Source organism: Trachypithecus francoisi, unplaced genomic scaffold (genome assembly GCF_009764315.1).
Source record: "Trachypithecus francoisi isolate TF-2019V2 unplaced genomic scaffold, Tfra_2.0 Lachesis_group8, whole genome shotgun sequence".
NCBI lineage: Eukaryota > Metazoa > Chordata > Mammalia > Primates > Cercopithecidae > Trachypithecus > Trachypithecus francoisi.
Window position 1 is genome coordinate 110992812 of NW_022681473.1, and position 25603 is coordinate 111018414.

At 48.7% G+C, this 25603-nt stretch overlaps 1 protein-coding gene across 2 annotated transcripts in view; it reads left to right on the top strand.

Moving 5' to 3' along the window:
• The first annotated feature begins 4782 nt into the window (after positions 1–4782).
• The window catches only part of UBASH3B (ubiquitin associated and SH3 domain containing B), a 162539-nt gene continuing 141718 nt past the window's right edge, over positions 4783–25603 (top strand). The window contains exon 1 of one of the 2 annotated variants that reach the window (XM_033207707.1): positions 4783–5810. In XM_033207707.1, coding sequence (XP_033063598.1) covers positions 5759–5810 — 52 coding nt within the window. In that variant the 5' untranslated portion in view covers positions 4783–5758. The remainder of the gene's footprint in view (positions 5811–25603) is intronic. The other variant, XM_033207706.1, reaches the window with a different exon arrangement.

Consider the following 25603-nt stretch of genomic DNA (forward strand, 5'->3'; position numbering starts at 1 on the left):
CTGGGAGTGGTGGCTCACGTGCCTTTAATTCCAGCACCGTGTAAGGTTGAGAGGAAGGCAGAAGGATCACTTAAGGCCAGGAGGTGGAGACCAGCCTGGACAATATAGCAAGATGTTGTCTCTACCAAAAACAAAACAAGTCTATTCAAAATTAGATCTTGAGGCCGAGTGTGGTGGCTCATAGCTATAACTCCAGCACTTTGAAGGCTGAGGCAGGAGAATCAGTTGAGTCCAGGAGTCCAAGACCAGCCTGGCCAATATAGCAAGACCTCATCTCTACAAAAAAAAAAAAAAAAAAAAAGCTGAGCATGGTGGGACACACCTGTAGTCCTAGTTACTCGAGAGGTTGAGATGGGAGGATGGTTTGAGCCCAAGTTGAGATCCCTGCACTCCAGCTTGGGTGACAGAGCGAGACCCTGAAAAAAACACAGGAAAACAAAACAAAACAAAAGGAAAGACACACACACATAAAAAACACTTAAAAAAATTAGATCTCGGCCGGGCGCGGTGGCTCAAGCCTGTAATCCCAGCACTTTGGGAGGCCGAGACGGGCGGATCACGAGGTCAGGAGATCGAGACCATCCTGGCTAACATGGTGAAACCCCGTCTCTACTAAAAAATACAAAAAACTAGCCGGGCGACATGGCGGGCGCCTGTAGTCCCAGCTGCTTGGGAGGCTGAGGCAGGAGAATGGCGTAAACCCAGGAGGCGGAGCTTGCTGTGAGCTGAGACCCGGCCACTGCACTCCAGCCTGGGCGGCAGAGCGAGACTCCGTCTCAAAAAAAAAAAAAAAAAAAAATTAGATCTCAGCCAGGCCCTATGGCTCATGCCTATAATCCCAGCACTTTGGGAGGCTTAGGTGGGCAGATCACTTGAGGTTGGGAGTTCAAGACCAGCCTGGCCAACATGATGAAACCCTGTCTCTACTAAAAATGCAATAATTAGCTGGGCGTGATGGCACATGCCCGTAATCCTAGCTACTCCGGAGGCTGAAGCAGGAGAATCGCTTGAACCCAGGAGGCAGAGATTGCAATGAGCTGAGATTGCGACACTGCACTCGAGACTGGGCAACAGGGAGAGACTCCATTTCAAAACAAAATAAAAAACACACAGAACAACAACAAAAACAAAAAATCTCAACATATAAAGCTGATAGACTTACAATGAAAGAAAAGAGGATACCACACTACCCTCTTAATCCTCAGTTGGGTGACCCCAAACCCCTGTCCCTCAAAGTTCCTGAGGGTCCCTTGACAAAATCCTGGCCATCCCTAGGCTAATCTAACCCCCTCATTTGGCAAGCAAGGAAGTTGAGGCCCAGAGAGGGGCAGCACGTGGTTTCAAAATCTTGTTTCAAAATCTGACCACGAAGGATCCCCTTAAAGTCTAGGGGTGAAAGTCATTCCCAGCAGTTCCAAAGGTACCTTCGTTTGGCAAGGGCAACACCCCAGCCCTCAGGATTGGAAACACTGGGCAGACTTTACTGCCTGTTTTTGTTGTTGTTGTTTGTTTGTTTGTTGTTTTGTTTTGTTTTTGAGACGGAGTCTAGCTCTGTTGCCCAGGATGGAGTGCAGTGGCGGGCGCCATCTAGCTCAGTGCAACCTCCACCACTTCTCAGGTTCAAGCAATTCTCCATCTCAGTCTCCTGAGTAGCTGGGATTACAGGCGCCCGCCACCACGCCTGGCTAATTTGTTTGTATATTTAGTAGAGACAGGGTTTCACCATCTTGGCCAGGTTGGTCTTGAACTCCTGACCTCGTGATGCACCCACCTCAGCCTCCCAAAGTGCTGGGATTACAGGCATGAGTCACCACGCCAGGCCTTGTCTGTTTTTTTAACAGGGTCTCACTTTGTCACTCAGGCTGGAGTGCAATGGTGCCATCTTGGCTCACTGAAACCTCGACCTCCCGAGTTCAAGCAATCCTCCTGCCTCAGCCCCCCAAGCAGCTGGGACTACAGGCATGCACCACCATGCTGGGCTAATTTTTATATTTTTAGTTAAGATGGGGTTCACCATTTTGCCCAGGTTGGTCTCAAACTCCTGAACTCAAGCAATCCACCCACCTACCTTGGCCTCCCGAAGTGCTAGGATTACAGACCTACTGCATGTTCTTATTGTTATTACTTGACCGTTCCTTAAGGACAGAGTGAAGGAGAAGGAGAAGACATACGCCATGCTTCAGAAATTATGAGTGCAGCCAACTGGGCCCATCCTGGGTCTCCCTCTGGCCATCTGAGAGGATGTACCATAGCGAAAATGTGGCAGGGGCCAGTGAGGGAGGGTTAAACATGCTCACATGAACAAAGAGAGCTTTGTGGTCCAGTGTGGATTCTGACCTGACCGCACATGGGGACATGTCAACTTGCTCTCCCTTCTGAGGGAGGAACTTCATGCTGATGTGTCAGCTCTGTCCCTGCGCAAGACCCCTACTCCCATCTCACCTCTCTTGGCCACTGTAAGATATACTGCCAGATGAATAGTCATTTCTCTTCTTTCAATTTATTTATTTATTTATTTATTTTGAGATGCAGTCTTGCTCTGTCGCCAGGCTGGAGTGCAATGGCGTGATCTCAGTTCACTGCAACCTCCACCTTCTGGGTTCAACGATTCTCCTACCTCAGCTTCCCGAGTAGCTGGGACTACAGGTGCGTGCCACCATGCCCAGCTAATTTTTGTATTTTTAGTAGAGATGGGGTTCACCACATTGGCCAGGATGGTCTCGATCTCTTGACCTCGTGATCTGCCCACCTCAGCCTCCCAAAGTGTTGTGATTAAAGGGGTGAGCCACCGTACCCAGCCCCACTCTTTTCTCTTTGTAATAGAACAATGTAGACATTTATGAAGCTTTTCCTAGCTTTTCAATGTCAACACAATTAAAGCACAATGCATCTTAACTGCCAGTCCCACAACCCAGTGCAGAACAAATGGCAGGGGTCCTAAAACGGGTTGGCACTGAGCTGAAGACAAGTGAGGAAGCAAAGCTGGGATTTCTGTAAAAGTGCCCCAGACAAAAACAGTTTGCGTCTAAGGTGGCTAGTTTTCCATAGTGCTCTTTCCAATCTACTTAAAACTATTTTTATATCCATCATTTCCTTTATCTTAGAGTTTGCCTAAAGGCAGGGAGAAAGACAATTCAGTTTTTCTGGAGAGACAGAGATCCAGCATTTCTATGTCAAGGGGCATAGGTGGAGTCAAAAAACTATCTTAAAGGCTGGTGTCCTCTTATCATCATAACAATGGTCGTAAGTAGTTGTTTGGCCAAATGTTAAGAGTTCAAATCTTGGCTTTGCCATTCACTAGCCATGTGACCTTGGACAAGATACTTTACCTCTGTCTCAGCACCTTCATTTGTAAAGTAGTTCCTAGTTCATAGTCTTGTCAAGGAATTGTTTCAGTCACATGTGTAAGAAGCAAAGAACAACACCAGCGTATAGTAAGTACTCAATAAATTTGAGTTATCATTTATGTAGCGGTTTATGGTTTACAAAGTGCTTTCAAGTACATTATTATCTCTTGACTAAGATCCAGATCACTTGACTTTCAAACCAGGCATTTGGAAAAAAAAATTCAGAATACTGGGTAAAATCCAGCATGTTTTACTGAACACATCCAAGGAGGCTAATACTAGGTATGGTGTTTCCAGCCTAGTCTTGTCTTTTTGCTCCATGCCCTGGAAGAGCATTCTGCAAGGTCTCCAGGATATCCCCTTTGCTCTGGAGGAAGCTCCTATCCAGGAAGCATTAATTTTCCCTCATTCTTTAATGCACATTGTTGCTTAAGCTCCAGCTGTCTTATCTCCCTGCTTCCAAACACCACTGGCTATTCTTTAGGAAGCCAACTCCTGGCTCAGGGAGTTACACTGTATCATTTCCCCTGGTAAAACCTTTAGAGGCCTTATAAAGCAACCTCAAAATGCCACTCCGTGGGTGCTGGTCACCATCCCTCCCCCATACTCCAACCAGGGACAGGCCCGGACTGACATTTCTGGAAAACCCAGTGTGTGCAAGATTAGGTTACCACGGTCCATACAAATGAGGAAATTAGGCTGTAGAGAGAAGTAACTTGTCTAAGGCACTGTAGTGGATACAAGTGCTCTAGCTATGCACTTACCAGCTCTATAATCTTCCCCAACCTCTCTGAGCTGAGTTTTCTCATCTATAAAACTGGAATAATGATTAAATACACTCCTAGGGTCAGTGTAAAAATTCAGTGAGTTAATTCATTTATTACGATCAGCACAATAACAGGCACATACAAGAACCCAATAAATGTTAGGTTTTATTATTATTATTATTACCCAAAAAAGACTATCAGTTATGGTTTACCCATTGCCTCTTTCATTATAGCAAGTGGGACCCTTGTCCCTGACTGAAAGCAATGACTTTGTTTCCAAATGAAAGAGCTTTAACATCCCCCAGCCAAATTTACCAGGTGGGGCATAGGGCATCAATATAGTTATGACTTCCATCATCTTTGCAGTGGGAGTAGTTTTGTCCAGCCTACGATACAATTCACTTATTATTGTGCAGTGGTGATTCAGTCCTTCTTTGAATCCTTTTATTGACAGGATATCCACTCCCTCATGAAATAAGCCCATTCCCTCTTATAATTAGGAAGTGTCTTTTCTCTGTTCCTTCTTCCTCTACCCTCCTAGCCCTTCCTTCTACTCCTCCTCCTTCCTCCTTTCTTTTTCCCTTCCCTCTTCTTCTTTCTGCCCTGCCCCTCTTTTCTTGTCCCCTCCCGGGTCCTGCCAGCTCTGAGAACCTGAGGTCCTGCTCCCCACTCCCTCTGCCCCATCCAGAAGGCACTATCCAGTCACTGACCATAACCTTGTAGAGCACAGTAGGTCTTGAGTGCAGCCACTTGGCCGGCTGATTGGGAACTCAGCCTCCGATGGTCCTAACAACCCTTTGGGTTTTGCAGGATCTTTGGGAAGCAAAACCTTTTACCTAGGACTTATGACTTGGCCTTCTGATCCATTAGTGTCATCCATCAGTTCACCCGATTTCCATTAATAACCGCATCTAGAACCACATGAAACTTGAAATGGGTTGATCTGCTGTCTTGAGGCCCAGCTGGGAGGGTATGCCAGCCAAAGAGAGGGCTGGGGCGCCCGGGGTGACGGTCGGGAGGTGAAGCACACAAGCAGCCCATAAGGTTGGGATCCTCCGCCTCCAAGTAGCGCGACTACAGCTCTTGCACGCACCGAGCAGCCTCGGACAGCGCGGCCGCTTTAAGAGAGGGGCGGGGCCCGGGTACAGGCAAGTCAGGGCCAGCCCACAAGGCTCCTTTTCCTTTTTGATCCATTCAAAAATTACTCATTGCAAATTCCCGGACTGCTAGGAGAGGAGAGGGAAGGGGGCGGAGGAGACAGGGCTACTGCAGGCGCAGCGCTGGGGGCAGCCGGGGGCCCGAGTGGCTAAGGCTGGTCCCGCAGCGGCCGCTTGCCGGCGTTCTGGCTCCTGTGGCCTCACCAGGAAGCGTCAGAGTCTCGACACTGGGGAAGCTCGGAGCGCCGCCTCCGCCGCCGCCGCCTCCTGCCTGGCTCTGGGTCCCCGAGCCCCCTCCTCTGGCCCAGCCCGACTCCCTCCTCCTTCCCGGACCATCCGGCTCGGGCTCCTTCCCTGGCAATGGCTGGCCGCTGAGCCGTGGCTCAGTACGGCCATCCCAGTCCGCTCGGCATGGCTGCGAGAGAGGAGCTGTATAGCAAAGTCACCCCCCGGAGGAACCGCCAACAGCGCCCCGGCACCATCAAGCATGGATCGGCGCTGGACGTGCTCCTCTCCATGGGGTTCCCCAGAGCCCGCGCGTAAGTGGCCGGGCTCGCAGCCCTCGGCGACCCCTCCCGCGCGCGCGGCCGGCCCTCGGCTTCGCTCCGGCTCGCCTCCCAGCGCCTGCGGGACAGGCGGCGCGCTCCCCGCTGCCCGAGACCTGTTGGGGGCAGGATGGGCGCGCTGGCAGCCCGGGACTCGGCTCCGGGCGGGGGTGCCGGGGAAGACGCGGCGCGGGGGCATTGGGCCGGGGCCTGCCGTGGGATGCCTAAAGCTGTGGGACGAGGGCGCGGGGTTCGAGTCCCGGGTACTATGCCCAGCCTCCGGGCCCCGCGGGTGGAGCTCAGCGTTTCTCTCGCGCGCTCCCCTAGGTCTCCAGCGCCGAGCGCCTAAGGAGGCGGGGCCCTGCGGAAGACTCGGGCACCCTTTCCGCCTGGAATACTGGGCTGGCCTGGGATCCTCCGGTGTCTGGGAAAGGGCGAGAGACTGCGGGGCAGGGAGGCCGGCGCCCCCGTTGCAGCGACTTCCAGCTCCGGATGTCGCTCTCGGGTTCGGTCTCCCCCTGGAGTAGGAGGAGCGGGAGCGTGGGTGTTGCTGCGTGTTCATTGATGGGGAGGATGGAATGAGAAGGAGAAGCGATCCCTCCAGAGAACCTGGGTTCTCGTCAGTGGTGACGGCAGCTCAGAAATCTGTGGGTGCCTGAGAGTAAGGAGGGGGAGCTGTTCTCCTTCATCCTTGCTCTAGGAGTGTGGGGTAGGGAAGGGCAGGGAGAGAGCAGGTGGCTGCCCCTGGAGCCTGCTGGGGAGAGGCCTCTTTGCCAGCATAGGGCGGCGGCGGCCGGAGTCGTCTTAAGCCGGTCGGCTCAAGTCTCAGGGGCTGGAACTCTGCCTAAGAGGAAGCCAAGGCCCAGCGGCCAGGCCCTTCTCCCCTGGTTAATCCCTGGCGTGCAGATTTCTTAGGTGAGGACACAAGGCCTGGGGTCTGGACTGGGCGCAGCTTCTTTTCATCTTTGAATTACATCACCTGAACAGGAGAGTTAGGCAAACTTTATCAGCAAGGGCCAAGTAAATGAAAGTCCTTTCTATTTTTTCCCTTCTCACATTTTTTTTTTCAGGTGATAACTTTATTTATTTATTTGAGATGGAGTCTCGCTGTGTCGCCAGCCTGGAGTGCAGTGGCGCGACCTCTGTAACCTCCGCCTCCCAGGTTCAAGCGATTCTCCCACCTTAGCCTCCTGAGTGGCTGGGACCACAGGCAGGTGCCACCACGCCTGGCTAATTTTTGTATTTTTAGAAGAGATGGAGATCCGCCATGTTGGCCAGGCTGGTCAGGCTCAAGTGATCCACCCACCTCAGCCTCCCAAAGTGCTGGGATTACAGGCGATAACTTTAGGTCTCCCCTCCCGTGTCCCTGGGCAAACCTTGTTTATTCTTTACTAACTTGGCTGTAATCTCTTAATCAAAGTAGACCCTTGAATTTGTTATTCTCCAGGCTGCTGGGACACGTTGGAGTGGCCTTAGAAGGCCGCAAAATGGACTGATGTTTTCTGCTTTCCGCTGACTTCCTAATACAACTTCCTAATACTAGGGCTCCAGTTCCTGATACCAGAATTACAGGGAGAAAATGTGGGTTCTGCAGGGGTGTGTCAGGTGTGGACGCTTCAGGTGAAGTCATCAGTATGGATGATCAATGTGCATAGCTCTCCTTAAAAACTGGAGGTGGGGCTGGATGTAACCCCAGCACTTTGGGAGGCTGAGGCAGCCAGATCACTTGAGGACAGGAGTTCGAGACCAGCCTGGCAACATGGTGAAACCCTGTCTTTACTAAAAATACAAAAATTCACTTTGGGAGGCCGAGATGGGCGGATCACGAGGTCAGGAGATCGAGACCATCCTGGCTAACACGGTGAAACCCCATCTCTACTAAAAATACAAAAACGAGCCGGGCGAGGTGGCGGGCGCCTGTAGTCCCAGCTACTCGGGAGGCTGAGGCAGGAGAATGGCGTAAACCCGGGAGGCGGAGCTTGCAGTGAGCTGAGATCGGCCACTGCACTCCAGTCCGGGCGACAGAGCGAGACTCTGCCTCAAAAAAAAAAAAAAAAAAAAAACAAAAAAAAAAAAAACAAAAATTAGCTGGGTGGGGTGGTGCATGCATGTAATCCCAGCTTCTTGGGAGGCTGAGATAAGAGAATCACTTGAGCCCGGTAGGTGGAGGTTGTACTGAGCCAAGATCGCGCCACAGCACTCTAGCCTGGGTAACAGAGCGAGACTTCATCTCAAAAAAAAAAAAAAAAACTGGAGGTGGGAGTGGGGAAGTCAGCTGGGGAATGCTGCAGAATTAGCAGAGTCTCAGGCTACTGCCTTTTTAAAAATGAGGCCAGCATTAAAAACCTAAATTGCTTAATTAAGGGAAGAAATACTTAACTGAACTCCTCAGACAGTCATATTTGAGATTCAAATCAGCTTTAAAGGGACATCTTTTCTCCTGCACTGAGTCCAGGAGGTCTTGCCATGTCTTGACAGATTAGCCTAAGGGTCTAATTTTGGCTTGCTCAACCCCTGAGATCTCCTAATAGCTAGCATGTATTCAATACTTATTTTATACTGTTCTAAGTACTTATATCTTTATTACCCATTTTATCCTCCTAGCAACTCAATGAGGAAGGTACCACATGCCCATTTTATGAATTGGGCAACTGAGGTGTAGAAGGGTTGCATAACTTACTCAAGGTCACAACAGTAGGCAGTGAAGCTGGGATTCAAACCCAGGTATTCTATCTGCACAGCCCAGGCCTCACACCATCTAGGGCCAGTAGGGCCAGGATAGAAATGATTTAATGTGGTAAAATGCTTAGAACAGTTCCTGGCACATAGTGAGCAATCATGAAGTATTACTGTGTTAGCTTCCTGGGACTGCTGTAACAAATTGTCACAAACTGAGTGGCTTAGAACAGCAGAAATTTATTCTCTCACAATTGTAGAGACCAGGAGTTGAAAATCAGTATCGCTGGGCTGAAATCAAGGCATCAGCAGGGCTGTTATCCCTCTGGAGGCTCTAGGGGAATCCACTCATTGCCTCTCCTACCTTCTGGTGGGGTGGCTGACATTCTTTGGCTTGTGGCTGCATCAATCTAATCACTGTGTTTGTGGTCAAATTGTCTTTGTTTTCTGTCTGTGTCCAATCTTCCTTGGCATGTCTCTTATAAGGATACATGTGGTTGTACTTAGGGCCCACTTGGATAATCCAGAGTAATCTCCCCATCTCAAGATCATTATCTGCAAAGTCCTTTAAAAAAAAAAAAAAAATAAATAAATATATATATATATATATATATATATATATATATATATATATAAGGTGGCATTCACAGCTTCTAGGGATTAAGATATGGGTGTCTTTTGGGGGATCATTGTTTAGCCTATCACAGCTACTATTATATTACTACTAGCACTGCCCCTCTTTACCAAAGAGGTAACAAGAGTAGGCCTGGAAAGCGGGCGGTTGGGTTTGCTGCTCTTTTTCTTCAATTCTCTGCCCAGAAGGGAGTGAAGCTCTGGGAGGTCACCCGATCTAGTCGGACTCCTTGCTCAGGCTTCCTTCCCTCCTCTGCTTCAACCCAGAAAGGCTGATGCGGTCGGCCTTCCCCCTAATAACTTAGACCAGTATGAAAAGGGGCCATCGGAAGCTTCAGAGAGCAGGCATTTAACTTCATTTTGGAGAGTTGAGAAGAAAGAGCAAGGGCATCAGGCTTAGCTCATGAGAAGCTTCTCTCTTGAGCTTTATGCCTGGAGGGCTGAGCATAATGAAAATCCAAAGCCCCAAAGAGCAGTGATGGTCTCCTGGGTCCAGAAGACTTGGATATGATGCTTTAAGAAGGGGTAAGATGGTTGTCTCAAACCTGGCACTTTTGACAGACTGACACTAGCCAGGACTAACAGCTCTAGGCCCTTTTGACAGAGTGACAGCAGCCAGGGCTGGCAGCTCTAGTTTCCCCTATGGGTGTAACCGAGTCTGGCGGTGTGTGGCAGCAAGAAGGGACACTCGGGCCAGGCTCTTGGTGGGCTGGCAGAGAGGGTTGAGGCCAGCAAGGCTGGATCCCACCCAGCCCATGCTGGGCTGCACTGTGCTGTGATCTTGCAAAAGTCACTTAGTCCCCTCAGGGCCATGCTGGTGCCCTCTGAGGGGAACGCAATTAATGACTGCATGCTTGTTAAGTGCTTGACAGAGCTAAGAGGACCAGAGGGCTGCAGGGCTGGCTCAAGCAGGGTGACCTCAGGGTGTGCTCTCTGCAGCTCATTACTCCCTGGAGCTGGGCTAGGTTTTTTCCATTCCACTGTATGAACTTCAGTCCAGCTTAGAGACTGCTGTAGGAGAACCTGCCACATGGAGAAGGACTGAGAAGTGGCGATTTCACGGTGTGTGTGTGTGTGCTCGTGTGCAAGTCCAAGTTAAGGAGGTGTTACGGAGGCATCAGGAAGGAAACCTTTCAAGGGTCAGAATGGCCAATCACTTCCTTTTTTCTACGCCCACTAGCACTTCCCTGTTTTAAGGGTTCTAAAAATAAGGGTCCAGCTTCCTTGAGGCTAGTGAAGTTGGTTGGAGGGAAAAGAATGTATTGGGGACAAAGACTTGAGGAAAAGGAGGCCTCAGAGGCCAGGAGAGGGTCTGAGCCTAGAGAAGATGGAGCAGAACTCAGATCAGGGCCATCACTTTGCATAGCTGGGCCTGATGTCAGAGCACTAACATCCCCCTGCTGACCTCTGGTTTCTGGGGAGACAGGCTCTCATCTCTTCTGTAGCTTGGGGCTGATGCTGGGCCTTGTAGCAAGTCACTGAATAATGGAATTGGAGGAATCCTTGCTGATACAACCCTGAGCAGTTTTTAAAAATTTTTTTTATTTTTTTTTATTTTTTGAGGCTGCCGGTGGCTGGAACTTTGTCTACAGCAAATGGCTTTCTAATGTTTTCTTTTTTTTTTTTTTTTTTTTTTTGAGACGGAGTCTCGCTCTGCCGCCCAGGCTGGAGTGCTGTGGCCAGATCTCAGCTCACTGCAAGCTCCGCCTCCCGGGTTCACGCCCTTCTCCTGTCTCAGCCTCCCGAGTAGCTGGGATTATAGGCGCCCGCCACCTCGCCCGGCTAATTTTTTTGTATTTTTTAGTAGAGACGGGGTTTCACCGTGTTAGCCAGGATGGTCTCGATCTCCTGACCTCGTGATCCGCCCATCTCGGCCTCCCAAAGTGCTGGGATTACAGGCTTGAGCCACCGTGCCCGGCCTCTAATGTTTTCAATGATGGAGAGAGAATAGTCTTGGGAGGGACACTGTGGCGGGGGTCAAAGGTCCTAAGGTCTGGTCTAGCTCCTGAATGACATCTGCATATTTAGGTCTTCTATTTAACATCTTTTCCTTAATATCTTCACCAACTTCTGTGCAGTGCAAGACCTGTCATGTGTCATGGGCCTTTGCAAAGACAAAATGAGATAACGGACAGAAAAGAACTTGGGAAAGTTAAAAATAGGATCAGGATGCAGGATGTGATTGTGGCATTATTGTGTTGGATTGGAAGAAGGGAGAGGAGGTGAGATGGTGGTTGAGGTGTCTGGCGAGGATTTACATGTATTACTGGACTGTCCTTTTTTTTTCTACTGAGAATATTTGAACAATGTCAGATTCAAGAGCAAGGCAGTGGCAGAAGGAAAGAGCTGGAATGAGCGCCTTTGACTTGGCTTTGGACAGTAAGCTGTGTTAGCTATGCCTCACTGCCCAACGATAAAAGCAGCTCCAAGTTGGCTGCATGAGGAGTCGAGAAGCGGCATGTGGAGCCCATGAATTAAAGTATCTGGTTTCCCTGGCTTTCTCTATCTTACCTGTTGGTTGACATTGGATCCTCTGAGAACACTTGGCCAAAACCCAACATCTCCGAAATGTGGCTGACTCTGGCATGGGGGCTGCAGCTGCTTTCCCATCCTTAGATAGATAGAGGAAAAACTGGAACCCACCGGGAGCTGAAGGGCTCTTAGAGGTGGGCAGGGCAAGGAAGTCTCTAATCTGCCTGCTGTGACTGTGCCCCCACACAACACACCCTTCTATTTGTGCTATTGTACACTGTAAAAATTGCTCTTATGTGCATTAGACACCCCACAGCGGTCTTGTGAGGTAAAGCACACAATATATGCTTTGTTTTAAGACAAGACTAGAGGCTTAGAGCTCAGGATGTGTCTAGAGTCACACAGTTGGTACACAGGGACTGGGTTGCCATAACAGCCCTAGGGTAAACTGCAAGTCTCCTGAACTTTCCAGGCTACACAGAGGTCCTGGTTCAAAAAAAAAAAAAAAAAAAAACTTGATATGCTTTTTAATTGTTTTTGTTTGTGTGGTTTTTTTGTTGTTGTTGAGATGGAGTTTCGCTCTTATTGCCCAAGCTGGAGTGCAATGGCGTGATCTCGGCTCACTGCAACCTCTGCCTCCTAGGTTTCAAGTGATTCTCCTGCCTTAGCCTCCCAAGTAGCTGGGGTTACAGGTGTGTGCCACCATACCCAGCTAATTTTGTATTTTTAGTAGAGACAGAGTTTTATCATGTTGGTCAGGCTGGTCTCGAACTCCTGGCCTCAAGTGATCCACCCACCTCGGCCTCCCAAAGTGCTGGGATTACAGGTGTGAGCCACTGCGCCCGGCCAGCTGATGTGCTTTTTTTAAAAAAAAAAAAACTTTCTTGAGTTATAACTTATGTATAATCAGCTAACCTATGTGATCACCTACTACAGGACACAGCACATTCATTGCCCCTAAAAGTTTCGTTTGTACCCCATTGCCATCAGTCCTCTCTCAACCCCCAACCCTGAGCAGCCACCAGTTGTTTTCTTTTTTTTCTTCTTTTTTGCGATGGAATTTCACTCTTGTTGCCCAGGCAGGAGTGCAATGGCGTGATCTCGGCTTACTGCACGCAATCTCCGCCTCCTGGGTTCAAGTGATTCTCCTGTCTCAGCCTCCTGAGTAGCTGGGATTACAGGCATGCACCACCGTGCCTGGCTAATTTTGTATTTTTAGTAGAGATGGGGTTTCTCCATGTTGGTCAGGCTGGTCTTGAACTCCCGACCTCAGGTGATCTGCCCGCCTCAGCCTCCCAAAGTGCTGGGGTTACAGGCGTGAGCCACCGTACCCGGCCCAGTTGCTTTCTTTCACTGTACATTAGTTTGCATTTTCTAGATTTGCATGTAGGTCATACAGTGCATACCCCTGTACTTACCTTCTTTCCTCCAGCATATTTTTGAGACTCACCCCGCATGTATCAGTAGTTTATCTCTTTTAATTGCTGAGTAGACCTTCAGGTATTTGGATATACTAGTAGGGCATTTGTAACCCCTTGCACACAGCTTCTGTGAAAATTCCCTGTTACGCCCTCATTTCTTTTCTTTTTTTTTTTTTTTTTGAGACGGAGTCTCGCTCTGTCGCCAGCCTGGAGTGCAGCGGCGTGATCTCGGCTCACTGCAACCTCCGCCTCCCGGGTCCAAGCAATTCTCCTGCCTCAGCCTCCTGAGCAACTGGGACTACAGGCACACGCCGCCATGCCCAGCTAATTTTTTGTATTTTAGTAGAAATGGGGTTTCACCGTGTTGCCTAGGCTAGTCTTGAACTGCTGTGCTCAGGCAATCTGCCCGTTTTGGCCTCCCAAAATGCTGGAATTACAGGCGTGAGCCACCGCGTCTGGCCTTACGCCCTAATTTCTAATAATGCCTTAAGTTTTTAGACCACATTCGAGCTTACAAAGCAGAGTCACATATATAATCACTATCACGTCTCAGACATTGATAATTTAATGAGGAAACTGAGGTTTGGAAGATTAAGTGCTACAGAGATTGAAGAGTATCCTGCCTCACTGTTCTATCCTGTGGCTTTGATCACCACCTGCTCGCCACCCTCGACTGCCTCAAACTCCAGCTGCCTTTCAGGAAGTGGACAGTCATTCGCAGAGCTAAAGGCTCTGCTTTCCAGGGAAGCAGTCAGCCTAGGGAATTCTGTGTCTCCCACCAGCTTTGCTCCAGCTGGTGATGATGTGGCGGTACGATCAGTGCCTCCCTGATCCTAGCAGGCATCAGCCTGTGTAAGGGTATCTCCCTTCTTAGCCATTTACAAGTTGAAGAGACCCCGTCATGATTTGCCCCGTCCATCCTGCCCTGATAGACAGAAGTCTGAACTTGTGGCAGCCTGGCCTTGAATTCCAGCTCTGCCCCCTTACCAGCTGAGTGACTGACCTTGGGCAAGTTGCTGAACATGCTAAGCCTCAATTTTCCTGTCTGTACAAGGCAGGCAGTAACAGCACTTACCTCGAAGGACCTTTGTGAGAGAAGGGTGCCAAACCACGCAAACAGCTCAAGAGCACCTGGCACGGGGCACACCCTCAGTAATGAGGTAGATATTAGTGCCACTCAAGTGGCGATGTGATTCCACATGGCTCCCTCTGTGATTTGGTTCCTTGGTCGCCTTCCACTTTTATGGTTCTCTGCTCCTCACTGAGCTCTGGGCATAAGGTGGTAAGGTGGGGCAGAGGCCAGTGGATGCTTTCTCCCTGGTAACTGCATTCTGCTATCCGTGCCTCTCTCTCGAGTGCCCAGAGGGGTGCGGGGCCTGAGAAAAAGCTGACCCAGGGCAGAGCGAGCACCATGCAAGCTGCTGACTATAATAAATGGCAGGGGTTGGGGAGGGGAAGGGGTACCATATGGTTGTCTTCTGATTACTTTCAAATGGAATCAGACTCAAGCCTCAAAGAGAGAGTGGGGAGAAAAAAACCACCATCAAGAATGGATCCTCTCTGCACGGTGACAGACACAGCCAAGCAGGATGCAGAGCCATTGCCAGGAGAATGAGATGCCTATGATTCTCATTGAACTGAACACGTTCGTCATTTTCATGGATGGATTTTCCCAGGGACCGCTTTGTATTTGCCCAAAGGCTTATGGAGAATCTCTGGTTTTTCTCTTTTCCCTGGAGGATGGGTGGGTAGATGTGGCAGTGACCTCAGTCCTGTGGATCCTCTGCCCGGGGCCCTCGGTGTGTAATAGATGGTCCCTTTTCCTGTTTCATCTTGCTCACATCCCTGTTTTCCTGGTGACTTTGCAGTCGTGCTCTGTGCCACCTACTATCTATGACGATGAAGCCTATGGTGAAGTGTCCTAGATGAACATCCAGAAACTGAGCTCTTACTGTGCATACAGCACCCTACTAAATTCTGTGCAGTTCTCCGGAGGAAAACGTAAATGTCAGGTTTTCCCATCTGGCACTCTGAAGTGAGCTGCTCTTTTGAGCTGGCTGCACGTTCTCCACAGTGACCCTCAGAGGGGCAGGCCTGCCTTTTTGAGGCTTGTGTGAACACAGCTCTACAGAGAGTCCAACGGCTGTGGATTCTGTGCACCGCCCACGTGGAGCCTGGTGGTAGCACACTGTGAGGCAAGCTAGGTTTTCCTTTTGTTCAGACCCTGTCTTTGGGATGTCACTCTACTCTCAACTATTGGCTGCTTGGACCCATACACATCCTTTTCCTTCCCAGGCCTCAGTGGTCCCAACTGTAAAAGGAGTTGATGTCAGCCACCTCTGCAATCCCTTGCAATTCTGATGGCTGGATAAGTGTGTGTGTGTGGTTTTTTGTTGTTGTTGTTTTTGAGACAGGGTCTTGTGTGTCACCCAGGCCAGAGTGCAGTTGTGTAATCATGGATCACTATAGCCGCCACCTCACAGGCTCATGTGATCTTGCCACCTCCGCCTCTCGAGTAGCTGAGATTACAGGTGGCATGCCACCATGCCTGGCTAATTTTTGTATTTTTTTGCAGAGATAGGTTTTCGCCTTGTTGCCCAGGCTGGTCTTGAGCTCCTGAGCTCCAGCAATCTGCCAGCCGTGGCCTCCAACAGTGCTGGAATTACGGGTGTGAGCCACTGCACCCAGCTCAAGCGTGTATTTCACTATCTCCCAGGCTACAGTGCAGTAGCATGATCCTAGCTCGTTGCAGCCTTGAACACTTGGGCTCCAGTAATCCTCCTGCCTCAGCCTTCTGAACAGTGAGAACTACAGGTGTGCCCCACCACATCTGGATAATTTTAAAATTTATTTTATTTTTATTTTTGTAGAGATGGGGGTCTCACTGCATTGCCCAGGCTTGTCTCAAACTCCTGGGCTCAAGTGATCCACTCGCCTCAGCCTTGCACAAGTGCTGGGATTACAGGCATGAGCCCCTGCGCCCAGCCTGGACCAGTGTTTTTGCACAGCACGAGGATGCTTTCACTGCTTCATGGGTCATGGGTGTGCTTCTCTGTGCCAGAGCATTTGGCTTTTCTGTTCTTGTTTTTGTTTTGTTTTTCGCAGTGCTTTATGGTCAAATTCTTCTCCTCTCCCTTTAAAGAAAACTCTTCAGGACTGTTGATACTCTAGAGAGTAAATAAATGGAAAGGAAGAAAGATATGAGGCAATTACAGCGGTGGGGAGCCGTTTACTAGTATACAATAGCATAATTCTCAAATTGGTACAAAACAAAAACAAACAATTTGTTTTCTTGCGAAATACAACCAAAGTGCTAGTTAAATAAGAGGAGGGTAGTGCCTAGAGCCCAGCCCCTGAGGTAAATAGATTGCTTAGGGGTGCCTTTTTAATTAAAGGGACATCTTCCCTTCTGTGGAGTCACCAGCTGTTTGTGTGACACTTCCCGTTATGCTCCCAGCCTCTGTGGAAGCGTAAACATTCTTGTACGTAAAGCAACTGTGGCAATGAACTCCACCAGGACCAAGGCTGTTCTTGTGCAGAGTGGGAAGCTGAAAGAACCAGCACTGTAGCCTCTCACGGCTGTCCGGAAAATGCCAGGGGGAAGCCGACAGCACAGATGGCCAGAGGCAGCTGAATGCTTCCTATTTCTTTCAGGTTTTGTTGGATGAACCTTCTCGGTGATTCAGGGAGCAGGATTGTTTAGAATCCTACTTCCACGTTGATGGTGCTCCTTTCAAAAACATTTACCGAGAGCATTCGCTCCCTAAGTGTTTATTCCTTTACCTTGGGAAGAAATCTGCCTCACTGGCCGCTTTTGTGTGCAGTCTATTTAGACACAGGCACATGTGGAACGATGCAGGGTTGCTGGAGTTCTCAACCAGTGGCATCTGCAGTTTCGTTTTGAATCAACTTTTCCTTGAATTGCCTGGTTGCTCATTTTTTTCTCCTCTTTTTCCCTAATCAGATTTTACCCATCCTGGAGAACTAGTTCCACCAAAATGCATCTGGCTCCTCTTCCCTTCTTTTCACTTTCTCTTCCTCTCCTCTCTCACTCTCCTCATCTCTTCTGCCACAAGACTTATTAAGCTTCACACCCTGTGAAGCAAGCCAGGCTAAGGGGATTACCCCAAATCACCTACGAAGATACACAGTGATCTGCCCAGGATCCTCAGCCACTTTCTCCATGACATGTCCCCTGGTAATGCCATTCTTTTTTTTTTTTTTTTTTGAGAGTCTCACTGTGTTGCTCAGGCTGGAGTGCAATGTCACGGTCTCAGCTCACTACAACCTCCACCTCCTGGGTTCAAACGATTCTCCTGCCTCAGCTCCCTGAGTAGCTGGGATTACAGGTGTGCACCACCATACCTGGGTAATTTTTGTATTTGTGGTAGAGATGGGGTTTCGCCATGTTGGCCAGGCTGGTCTCGAACTCCTGACCTCAGGCGATCGCCCGCCTCAGCCTCCCAAAGTGCTGGGATTACAGATGTGAGCCACCGCGCCCGGCCCATTCTTTCTCTCTCTCTCCGTATACGTATGTGTCTACAGACACTTCACACATTTTTGTGCAACTATAATATCCTATTATAACAGGAGTTGAGAATATAAAGACAATTAGCTATAATCTCCACCCTCAGGAAACTGGCAATCTAGGGTGTAAGATAGAGGATTATGATAAAGCGTGGTAAATGCGATGCAAGAGACAGAAGACGGAAGACACATCAGTGTGGGAGGGTGAGGGTCATAAACCAGATGGGGAGCACATGATTACATCTGAAGCACCAGTAAGACAGGAGCAATCCTCTTCAGTTTGAGAGGACAGGAAAAAGTCTGGGAAGGCCAGCAGACAGTTCAAATGATTTAATATTATGCCCCAGGTGTAAGATTCTGCTTGGAAGAAACCTCCAGAGGTAGACGCTCAGAAATCTCTAGCTGGAATTGCTAGTAGAGTTCATCTAGTCTAGTACCCTTTGAAACACTTAAGTAAAATGAGACCAGAAAATGAAGTGATATTTTCAAGATCCCACACGGCTAGTCTGTGATAGAAACCAGAACTTAGGCCTGCTGATCTCAGTCGAGACCATGGTTTCCTTTTTCCACATCAGGCTACCTCTCTGAGTCCAGGCACCTAGAGACAGCTTTCCTTTTTTCTTTCTTTTTGAGATGAGTTTCATTCTTGTTGCCCAGGCTAGAGTGCAGTGGCGCGGTCTCAGCTCACTGCAACCTCTGCCTCCCAGGTTCAAGTGATTCTCCTGCCTCAGCCTCGCAAGTAGCTGGGATTACAGGCACCTGCCAGCACACTGGGCTAATTTTTTTTTTGTATTTTTAGTAGAGACAGGGTTTCATCATGTTGGCCAGGCTGGTCTTGAACTCGTGACCTCAGGTGATCCTCCCACCTCGGCCTCCCAAAGTGCTGGGATTACAGGTGTGAGCCACCACGTGTGGCTGAGACAGCTTTCTAACAAGGTTTTGGCTCTGTTTTCTGGAGGAATGGGAGGATCTGTTATCTGAATTAGCCTTTTCATATGTTTTTCTCTGTCTTTTCCTTTTGCTCCTCTCTTGCTCCTGACCTTTTGTTTGCATGTTAGCCTGTAGAAGACAAAGCTAACCTGTCCGTAGGCCATGGGAGTAGGCCACCTCTCTAGGTGGGTGGGATGCTTGGGTGAGAAAGGGCCACTTGCACCAGTGATAGGATATTGAAGGGATAGACGGTGGTCTCAGTCACCCATCCATGAGGGTAAGAACAAGTGATATTCTGCTACAGCAGAAAGAAAATTGGCTTTAGAGACAAAAGACTTGGCTCAAGTCCTGGATCTGTCACTTTCTGAGGATGTGGTTTTGAACGTTATTTCTATAGGTGGCTGCCTCAAAATGAGGCAATGGATCTAAAAGTAATAAAAAACCACAAAAAGTCATGCATATGCAAAGTGATACTATTATTTGTTACCAACAATTGGGTCCTGGTACTTTGAGGCTCTCAAAGTACTGTGAACTGTTGGTTTTGTGTGGTATTTAGTGGGCTATTCTAGTCTTCTTCCTTGCCAAGCACCACTGTTTCAGAAAGGCTAATTCTGTCAGGGTGAGGAACAGAAGTAGTCACTCGAGAAGCCATCTCCACGAAAGTAAACACATCCTTCTGGAAGCTTAAATTTTCACTTTATCTCTTTTGGGAACTAGAGACATGAGTCATAATGAGTTAGCAAGTGGCTTTTGTGAAATACAAGAGGCTTTGTGAAATGCAGCAAATATAGCCAAAAGCATGTGTAGTAGCTTCCTATGGCTGCTCTCACAAATTACTACAAATTCAGTGGCTTACAACAACACACATGCATTCACATTTATTCAGTTGGGAAGTCAAAAGTCTGAAATGGTATCATGGGCTAATGTCAACGGGTCAGTAGAACTATGTTCTTCCTGGAAAGAATGTGTTTCCTTGACTTTCTTCCAGAGTCCACCTGCATCCCTTGGCTAGTGGCCCCTTCCTCTTCCATCTTCAAGTACATCACTCCAAGCCTTCCTCATCATCATCACCTCCGCCTTCTGTCTCTGACTCTCCTGCCTCACTCTTTTCCTTATAAGGGCCCTAATGATTGTATCTTCCCAGCTCAAGCTCCTCAGCTGAATCACATCGGCAAAGTCTCTTTTGCCATGTAAGGTCACATATTCATAGGGTCTGCAAATTAGGACATGGACAGCTTTGGTGACTATTATTCTGTCAGCCACAGCATGTGTATGTGTAAGCGCTTGGTCTGCCTTTCCCCTGAGTTCATGACATTTCTGTTCCTAACTCATGACCCTCACCATTCCCAACCCAAGCAGCAGGTAGTCATAGCTAACCTTCACTGGGTACCTACTTTGTGCCAGACAATATCTTAAACACCTAACATATGTATTATTTTGTTTTATTCTTCATAACAACCCTATGAGATAGGAACTGTTATTATACCCATTTTACAGACAAGAAAACTGAAGCACAGAGATTTTAACTTGCCCAATATCACACAGCTAGAAAGTGGTAGAAACCAGGTTGCAAACCCCAGGCAGTTGACTCCACACTCAAGAGTTCTTAGCCAGCATCCATGGTATTGGCATGTAGCTAGTGCTCAGTAAGGTTTGATGAATAGCAGAAGGAAGGAAACTTGAGATCCAAATAAATGATGTGAAGTCTCTAGATTACATGGAACTGGGGTCAAGAGGGCAACCCGACTTGCCCATTGGTTTGGTCTTTGACTTGGCCCCAGCTAAATGCAGTGTGATTGGCTGTCTAGTGATGTGGTCTGGAGTTGGAATGATGTTATCACACTTTCTGGAATAGTGTGTGTATATGTTTCTGAGTGTGAATGTTTGTGTGTATATATACACTGCCCATCTCAGCTCCCAACTGTGAGGAGATGGGCACAGGATTGTACTTACGGGTCACAGAGCACCACGTCTCTGCCAACCACCTATCCCAGCCTCCACCTGCTGCTGCCAGATGAACCTCTGTGGTAGAAATAGTAAGCATGTTCCTAATATTGCGGCCTCGAGAAGGGGCTCCTGGGGCAGAATGCATAGTGGTGTGTCTGGTACTTGAGTGTATGATCAAACTGATGTACATTCAACTTCCTACTCCACTTAGGTTACCAAATCCCTCTAAGCTCAGTTTTGTCTTCTGTTAAATGAAGGTAATAGTCTGTGCCTCAAGGAATTGTTACAATAATTAGATGAGATAATACATATAAGAATGGTGAGTGCAGAGCCTGACCTTAAGTGCATGACAAATGGTAGGTACGGTGGTTGGGCTCACAGCGTTGAGTACAGAAGGGGACTCTAGGTATGTTAATAAGCTATTCTAAGTCTTTCGGTAAGAGTGCGTTTCTGTTTCCTCCCCACCCTCTTCAAGACCTGGGTGGAGCCTAGGAATAATTTATTATTTATTTATTCATTTATTTATTTGTCGAGGCCGAGCTCTGTTGCCCAGGCTGGAGTACAGTGGTGCGATGTGGCTCTCTGCAATCTCCGCCTCCCAGGTTCAAGCGATTCTCCTGCCCCAGCCTCCCGAGTAGCTGAGATTACAGACGTGCTCCACCACACCCGGCTAATTTTTGTACTTTTAGTAGAGATGGGGTTTTGCCATGTTGCCAAGGCTGGTTTGGAACTCCTAACCACAGGTGATCCGCCCGCCTCGGCCTCCCAAAGTGCTGGGATTACAAGCGTGAGCCACCGCACCCTGCTAGAAGGAATAATTTCAATAGCATTCAGTTTATGTGATGAGTGTTCTGAGGAGGGGAACAGAGATGCGGGGAGCTGGCTTAGGAGTGTGGAGCAGTGCTCCTCCTCAGCGCGCAGTGGGAGCCACACCACTCCTGCCTTCTGCTTGGCCTTGCAAGTTCAGAGGTGGATTTTTCTTGACAAGACAAATCAAGAAAAATCCATGGGCCAGGCGCAGTGGCTCGCGTCTGTAATCCCAGCATTTTGGGAGGCTGAGGCAGGTGGATTGCTTAAGGCCAGGAGTTCGAGACTAGCCTAAGCAACATGGCGAAACCCCAGCGTGGTGGTGTGCACCTGGTCTTGAAAATCCACTGATCAATCAAGATGTGTCTCCTGGGATCTACAGCAGCTTTTCTACATCAGGATGGAGGAGAACATTTGAAGTTCTTATCTTCCTCCAAACGTAAGACCACAGGCCCACAAATAGAAGGCTGAACAGACAGCTGTGTCCGCTTGCTGTCTGGCTGCCTCAGGCGCCACAGATCTCCCGGTATCACTTTATCCATCAGGCCTTGGCAGGGAGGCCGCAAGTGGGCTGTCCTGTTCCGGCCTGTGGCTGCCAGCCCTGCAGACCAGTGGAGCAGGAGATGGGCCTCGGAGGAAGAGCGGTGGGACACCAGGAAAACCGCCTTCGCGAGATGGCCTGCGTCGTGCGTGACTGGTGAAGACTTACGAATGGGATGACTCCCAGGGGGCGTTGAGTAAACAGACCGTTGCTGTTTGCTGTGCAGCTGGCTCCAAAGGATGTGGAGGATGGAATCTCAGTATTTGAAGTTTTTTTTTGTTTGCTTTTTGTTGTTTGGTTTTTTTAATGTTCGCTTTCCATCTTCTGCATTCTGGGGCACCAGCCGCTGCCCCGGAATGGGTTGTCCTGGGAAACAGGTCGTGCATGGCTACCGATGTTTAGTCTGGAAAAGACATGCAGAGATAAGGAAGATGTTGAGGCAGGACAGAACTGGGCTCCTGTTAGTCCAACAAAAATTTACTGAGCAGTGACTTTGTGCCGGGCACCTGGGAATTGTGCTGCATTCTGAAGGTACAATCATGAATAAGACCCTGACCACAAGGAGCCCCCAACCTCTTGGAGAAGACAGACTCAAGCAAATGACTTCAACATAATGTGATATGATAGAGAGGGAGGGAGGGTATCTCTCCTCCAGTAGTGAAAGGGCTGTCATCTGAAAAACAGATGCCTATTTTGTGAACTTTTTTTTTTTTTTTTTGAGACGAGTCTCCCTGTCACCCAGGCTGGAGTACAGTGGTACGATCTTGGCTTACTGCAACCTTTGCCTCCCAGGTTCAAGCGATTCTCCTGCCTCAACCTCAACCTCCCGTGTAGCTGGGATTACAGATGCGCACCACCACGCCCAGCTAATTTTTGTGTTTTTAGTAGAGATGGGGTTTCACCATGTTGGCCAGACTGATCTCAAATTCCTGACCTCAGGTGATCTGCCTGTTTCGGCCTCCTAAAGTGCTGGGATTACAGGTGTGGGCCACCATGCCCGGCCTATTTTGTGAACTTTAATGAGTGGTTATAATTGCTGGGGACAGGGTCAGATTTTAGTTCACAAGAAAAAACAACTTTTGGAAACCATTGGCCCACGTACAGATGCTCGACCTCCTCAGGGAGAGTGTCCTCTGGTTCTGGGTGAGCACAGCAGAGCTTCCTGGTTAACCTCATCAGAAGGACCCAAGCATTCTGTGTTGGAGTCAGGAGCATACCTAAAGTCCCTGGGGGACCAGGCTGGGCCAGCCTGCAGTGGGGACATGGCCTCTAGGGGTGTCCTTTATGGATTAGCTTCTGGATAGCTGCTTTCATGGGCATGATTCCCCGGTTGGTCAGGGATGGATTATCCGTACCCCAGGGCTGAGGGGATGTGCAGTGATGGACTGATGGAATTGAGCAATGGCCTTAGGAAAGATGAGCCCTCAGCATTCTCTGGCTGGGCAAGCATTCACTGGCCAGCCACTGTCTGGCCTCTGGGCACGTGACAGTGAGTTGCGCTTAGCATTTTGGGAAGGGATTAGTGCTGAGAGAGGCCTCAGCAAAGGAGATGGGAAGCAAGTCCAGTGTAACCAAGCCAGGGCAGAACAGTGGCCACCTTAGGAGGAAGAAAAGGAACTGTTGAGCTGGGAGTGCAGGTGCTTGAGACTCAGGAGGATTTGGATTTGTAACAGTTAGGAGGCTGAAGTTTTCAGCAGTAGGAGGAATAGCTTTAGCCAACCTTTAACTCCTTACCATAGAAAGTTCCAAGGCTGGGCGCAGTGGCTCACGCCTGTAATCCCAGCACTTTGGGAGGCCAAGGCGGGCAGATCACGAGGTCAGGAGATTGAGACCATCCTGGCTAACACAGTGAAACCCCATCTCTACTAAAAATAAAAAAATAAAAAATTAGCCAGGCATGGTGGCGGGCACCTATAGTCTCAGCTACTTGGGAGGCTGAGGCAGGAAAATGGCGTGAACCCGGGAGGCGGAGCTTGCAGTGAGCCGAGATCGTGCCACTGAACTCCAGCCTGGGCGACAGAGCGAGACTCCATCACTTAAAAAGGTTCCAGAAGGCCTGCTGCTTTTTCTATTGTCACTGCAATTTCTGATGATGGAGAGAATGTATATTGCAACCCCTTTTTTTCGCTGAAGAGTCCAAGACTATTTCCTTGTTTGGTCCTCTTTGCTCTGAAATTGCTCTTTCTGCAGAGGTGGTTTTCTACTTTAAAAGAAAAAGAAGATCATGATGAAGAAGGAAGTACTCTCAAATTTCTTCAGCCGTTCTCAGCTTACTGCTGGACTCCTGCCAGAATATTAAAGTATCTTTTTAGAGCTGCACATCTAGGGTTCAGGATGCCTCTTTTTCTTCCTTCCACTAATTTCCTGTTAATAGAGCTGCGTTGTTGTTTTTCCCACACACGTTTATTAAGTGTGTGCTCTGCTAGGATCAAAAGAAACAGATGTGAATAAAGAATGAGCTGCCACCTTGGTGCTCCCAGTCTAGTAGGGAAAACAAAAATTAAAATTAAATTATATTAAAATAAGATAAAAAGAAAACCAAATAAGTATACAGCAGTCTGCTAAGTGCCCACAAACACAGAGATGTAAATGGTGCTATGGAATCATGGAAGAACTAGTGAAAATAACTCCAGTTGGGGCCCCTCATTCCTCTGAAGAGCTGGATTTTGTCAAGTGAATTGATATTAGATGCCCAAAGGTGTTGGAGGTAAATACCATTCAGTCATCTCTTATGTGCCAGTCATAAGCCATGGCACCTTACAAACGTTGTCTTTATTTTGAGACAGAGTCTAGCTCTGTCCCTGAGGCTGGAGTGCAGTGGCACGATCTTGGCTCACTGCAAGCTCCGCCTCCCGGGTTCAAGCCATTCTTCTGCCTCAGACTCCCAGGTAGCTGGGACTACAGGTTCCTGCCACCACATCCTGCTAATTTTTTTGTATTTTTAATAGAGACGGGGTTTCACCGTGTTAGCCAGGATGGTCTTGATCTCCTGACCTCGTGATCTGCCCGCCTCAGCCTGCCAAAGTACTGGGATTACAGGCGCGAGCCACTGCACCCAGCCCAAACACTTTCTTACTCAGGACAGCAAACCTCTGCAGTTAGTTGTTTTTTTTTGTTTTTTTTGTTTTTTCTGGAGACAGAGTCTCACTCTGTGGCCCAGGCTGGAGTGCAGTGGCACAGTCGCAGCTCACTGCAACCTCCGCCTTCTGGATTAAAGTGACTCTCCTGTCTCAGCCTCCTGAGGAACTGGGATTACAGGCATGCACCATCACACTCGGCTAATTTTTGTAGTTTTAGTAGAAACAGGATTTCACCATGTTGGCCAGGCTGGTCTCGAACTCCTCACCCTCGCCTCCCAAAGTGCTGGGATTACAGGCGTAAGCCACTGTGCCTGGCCTGCCGTTAGTATGAATAAACCCATTTTACAGATAAGGAAACTGAGTTTATTAAACATGCACCATGATTAAGTGGCAGAGCTGGGTCCCTAACCCAAGTTTTCCTGGCTCCAAAAACCTTTTATTAGACCCATGTTTACAGTGCCTCAGTTTCTGCTTTGCTGGTTTATTTTTGTTCCTGGATAACAGCTTTAAACTTGCACACAGAGCTCTAGCATCCTGACTGGCAAATAAGCATTACTGGCAATGCAGCCAGCTGCTGTTTCCTGTGTTTAGAGACCACATTGCAGGAAAGTGTTTTAAGAGTTGTTTTGATTGTTGGTTCTGTTCCTCTGTGTGAAAGTGTGGATGCTGTTCTGAGAAAGAGAAAGGTGACACGATGCTCAGTGTTCTGTGGCAGTTCCCATTTGGTGGGGATTTGGAGAGGAATTTATATGT